This window comes from Benincasa hispida, chromosome 4 (genome assembly GCF_027475165.1).
Source record: "Benincasa hispida cultivar pf3 chromosome 4, pf3_genome.v1.1, whole genome shotgun sequence".
NCBI classification, from domain to species: Eukaryota; Viridiplantae; Streptophyta; class Magnoliopsida; order Cucurbitales; family Cucurbitaceae; genus Benincasa; species Benincasa hispida.
In genome coordinates, this window is record NC_143481.1 from 32808453 (window position 1) to 32812694 (window position 4242).

Here is a 4242-nt window from a genome sequence, read left to right on the forward strand (position 1 = left end):
TTTAATTTTATCATTCAAAGTCTAATTTCTACAACTATTAAAAATTTTAATATTCAATTTTATCATTTGAAAAAGTTTGAGGGGCCCATTTTTATGTAATTGCAATGGTTAACCTACTTAGTTGTTTTTGCATGCAAATAAAAATATGTAACCTAATTTTAATCTTTAAGGGTGTGTTTGGTATGTGATAAAAGTAGAGAATTGAGTTGAGTTGGTAATTATTATCTGGAGAGTTAAATTGCCTATGTTTGTTTGCAGAGTTGAATTGAATTAATAATTATTGTTTGTGTTTATTGTGCATAATTGAGTTGAGTTGGAAGATGCAGGTTTTTGTGAATGAGATTAGTTCTATATTTTTTGTGAATGAGATTAGTTCTATTTTGTTATGTTTGTTTTTTTTTTTTTTATTTCATTCTTTTTTTTTAATGTTTTACTATTGTTGATTAATTTTCAAATATACACGTATTTTTTCAAATCATTTATAACATAAACTGGACAATCTCAATTTTTTTTCTCAATTTGTAGAACATAATAGATTATTTTTCATATATTCTTTTCAAAAACTATAATAATTCTAATTCTCTTTAATCTGTAAAACATATCAACAAAATATATTTCATATTGTTGCTCAATTAATTGATATATTGTATATATATATATTGAAGGTAATTGTTCCAATTACTAATTGGTATATTGTATGTAATATATTGAATCTTGCTAACTTAACATTATTATTTCACATATCATACCGTTTATTTTTATATAATATGCATAGTATATTTGGAATTGAAATTGTACCTAGGACAATTACTTTTCATTTGATTATGATGGTGAAAATGTGATGTAGTATAGTAACATTTTTCATAAGATCACAAAAATAATATGAAACGATCGAACATGTGGCCATTTAAAAAAAAAATCACAAAATATATGTTCTATTCAATACTTGTAATATAACACAAGATTGATCCTAGGAAGAAATCCAACAAAAACAATGAACCAAATCATCATATCAAATTTTTGTAAATTTTTTGTAAAGTGACGTTTCGAAGGTTTGCGATTTAAAAAAAAATAAATAAAAGAAATCAGATATGGAGGAGAATCCAAATGGCGAAGATGAGAGAAGAGAGAAGAAAATGAAAATATCACTAGTTTTTAGGATTAGTTTTAGGTGCCGTTTTTCTTTTATGGGCTTAACAAACATGAGTATCCACCCAACCCAACAACTTATACCCATTTATCAAACACCCCTAAAAATGTTTTTAAATATCTAACTCAAATGAGAGAGAGATGTGATGGGAAGCTGGGAAAAGTCCATGATACTAAATACAGAAAGTCAGAAAGGCTGCTGCCATACTGACCAGTGGTACTGAAATATTATCATCTACAACATTTGCAATAGGAAGAGATTCCACCACAGTTGCCACCAGAGAAACTAAAGCAACTTTTTCCACTGCCTTTCCCCAATCCAACTCCAAATATCCAAGAACTGAGTAATAGTACAACATTCTACACACATAGCAACCAACCATTTCTCAAAGTTACTTTCACAAAATCAAACTACTAACAACAGTTTAAATTACTACCAGCCATGCTCAACAGAGTAAGTAAAGGGAAGAAAAGCAAAAAGAACTCACCCAACGGAGACGCACAATCCAAAGATAAACATTGATATGCTACCAATCCAACTCTTCCCCTCATTATAAGGAAGCCTTTTGGACCCAAATTTTCTTCCCATTATATCAGCAATACCTTCAGTTTCAACTCAACACAAGTTAGTAGTTGTTAATAGAAATGATAATACCATCATATGGAAAGGCAAAACAAGAAGATATTTGAAGAAAGGTGAAAATTTACCATCTCCTCCACACATCATTCCCAATGAGATCAAACCTACCGGAGATTCACGCCAGAAGACGACAGCTGACAAAATCAGTATTAGAACATAATATAGAGGGCCTCTCAGCAATTCTCTGTAGATTTTGATTAAAGGGGTTACAATTGAGGTAATATATATAATTTAAGGAATTTAGAGATTCTGAAAAGGGAAGTGGTAGATGGAACTTTACTCTGGTTTTCCTTCCCGGGTAAGCGATTTCAAAAGTCCTTCATCTTTGGTTAATGAGAGGCCATTGATGACAAGCCTCAAGCAATTCACAGTAGGAACTATTGAAGCGAAGTAGCGAGCCTCCGTTGAGGTGCTATTCTAGAATCAAAACGTTAAACTGAAGTGGTTGAGAAAGAGAAACACCCTTATTTAAATCAATGGAAAGCAAAATAAATGAGGCGAGTAAACTTCTCTGCAAGGGAAAACAAGCTTAGAATTACCTGAATATAGGCCAAGACAATGTGAAAAGCAATCCGGATAATATGTGGACAAGTTTTCTGCTCAAATTCTGTTTCATTGAAGGCCAGTTACCAGAAGAGAATAATATTGATGTTATTCATGATCATAAGTAACAAAGAACACAATACTTTCAATGAGATTTTCCTCCATGGCCATAAAACTAATGAACCACTTATATAAAATGAAACTTAGTTGATGTGCAGAGAGGAGTAATAAATTTCTTGATGGTATTATAAAAGAATTGATATCCATACACAATTGTAATCGACTTCCCTGAAACCCAATAAACAGAATATTGAATACAGGGCCAGGAGGAAGTAGATCAAAGAAAATCTGATTATCAACTGAAACACAAATGTTAATGAACTACAAAGAAAGTGAGAACTAAAAGGCCATGAACAGATCCATTAACACGCCAAAGTGTAAACCCTAGAAGATCAAATCTAAGAGGAAGACACTTACAACCGATCAGTTATCTTGGCAGTAATGCTTCCAAAACATTTCAAGAGGGCTATGGGGAACTATGATTCTGTTTTTGTAAAATTACCCGATTCAGGTTCTGTACATAATTTTCCTACTAGCTAAATGCAATGAACTGCTTACTAATTATATGCAGTTTCTGTTTATACTCAAATTCATCTACCAAATCAAACGAGAAGCTTAAACTTTTCGATTAACTCAAAATGTAGAGAATCTTGCCAGAATTTCTGTATTTAGGTTAGCGGCTTCCAAGAAAATTTGGTTCCGCTTTCATTTTGAGAAAGAAAACCCGGAAATGCATTTCTTCATTACAATTCGTCGCTCTTCCATTTGTGGAAATGGAAATATGCCTTTCTAAGGCACAGCCTAAAATGTACATATCGTTTTGCCTAATTAACTATTTGCGATTGTACTATCCAGATCTCCACTCGAGCGCATATTATTAGCTCAATACTATCACCAAAATAAGTTGCAAATGCAATCGAGGAAGAGAATGAATTCGACGACGAACCTGCTGAATCAAATTCCGCCGGGTGAGATTGTCGAATCCGCGAACAAGAGAGTAGGCGCCGACGAGGACAGCCGCTGTCGCGCCGGCATCATGCAAAACGTCGCTGGAAACTGCGCGTGGAGGCGAAACGCGGCTAGAGGAGAAAGAAGGAATCCGGAACGCTGGCGGTGTACGGTGGAGAGTTCGGAAAGGTAGAATCCGAGGCTGCTTCAGTTCACCGGAGAGCGAAGAAAAGACGGCGGTGGTCGTAATCCAGTCACGGCGGCTAAGAGCCAGGAGGCTCATGGTGGCAATTACACAGCTACAAGCTGCAAGACGGCAGCTGACGGGTTGGCAAGTGACGATCAATCGAATATATATAAAAAAAAATAATTGGATTTGTTGGAAAACAAAAACGACACGTCGTACCAACGGAACAAAATATCAAGATGAATAAATTATAATTAAGGTGTTCAAGTGATAGACAACTCGAAGAATCTAGACTATCCAACCTAAATTATAAAGATTAAATTGAGTTGGTTTTAATTTATGTTTTCTTTAGGTTGAATTGGATTCAAATTATGCTTTTAAAAATTCAATTTACTCAATCCAACTCGAATTTCTAACATTATTAATATATATATATATATATATATTATAATTTATAAATATCATAATTCATATCTATTTTTATGGTGTTTGCTTGAAGTTTGTAATACACATCTTAAATTTGATATTTAACATTTGGGTTTTATGAAATTTTAGTTATTAGCATGTGTTGTAGATAAATTTAAGTATTTTAAGTTAATAAAAAAATATTAAAAAAAAATATAATAATCTGCTAACTCAACCCAACCCAACCTGAATTTTAAGGGCCGGGTTGGAGACCTAATTCAGGTCATTCGAGTAGCCAATCCAAGGTTCA

General features: G+C 33.2%; 1 protein-coding gene across 1 annotated transcript; it reads right to left on the reverse strand.

The window, feature by feature from the left end:
* Nucleotides 1–1129: 1129 nt before the first annotated feature.
* On the reverse strand, nucleotides 1130–3820 carry VTE5 (phytol kinase 1 VTE5). Its single transcript, XM_039028331.2, has 6 exons — nucleotides 3339–3820; nucleotides 2329–2396; nucleotides 2070–2201; nucleotides 1858–1973; nucleotides 1638–1752; nucleotides 1130–1509 (listed from the first exon to the last, which is right to left on the reverse strand). The coding sequence occupies exons 1-6, from the start codon at nucleotides 3621–3623 to the stop codon at nucleotides 1323–1325; spliced, it is 903 nt and encodes a 300-aa protein (XP_038884259.1). The 5' UTR covers nucleotides 3624–3820; the 3' UTR covers nucleotides 1130–1322.
* Nucleotides 3821–4242: the final 422 nt, after the last annotated feature.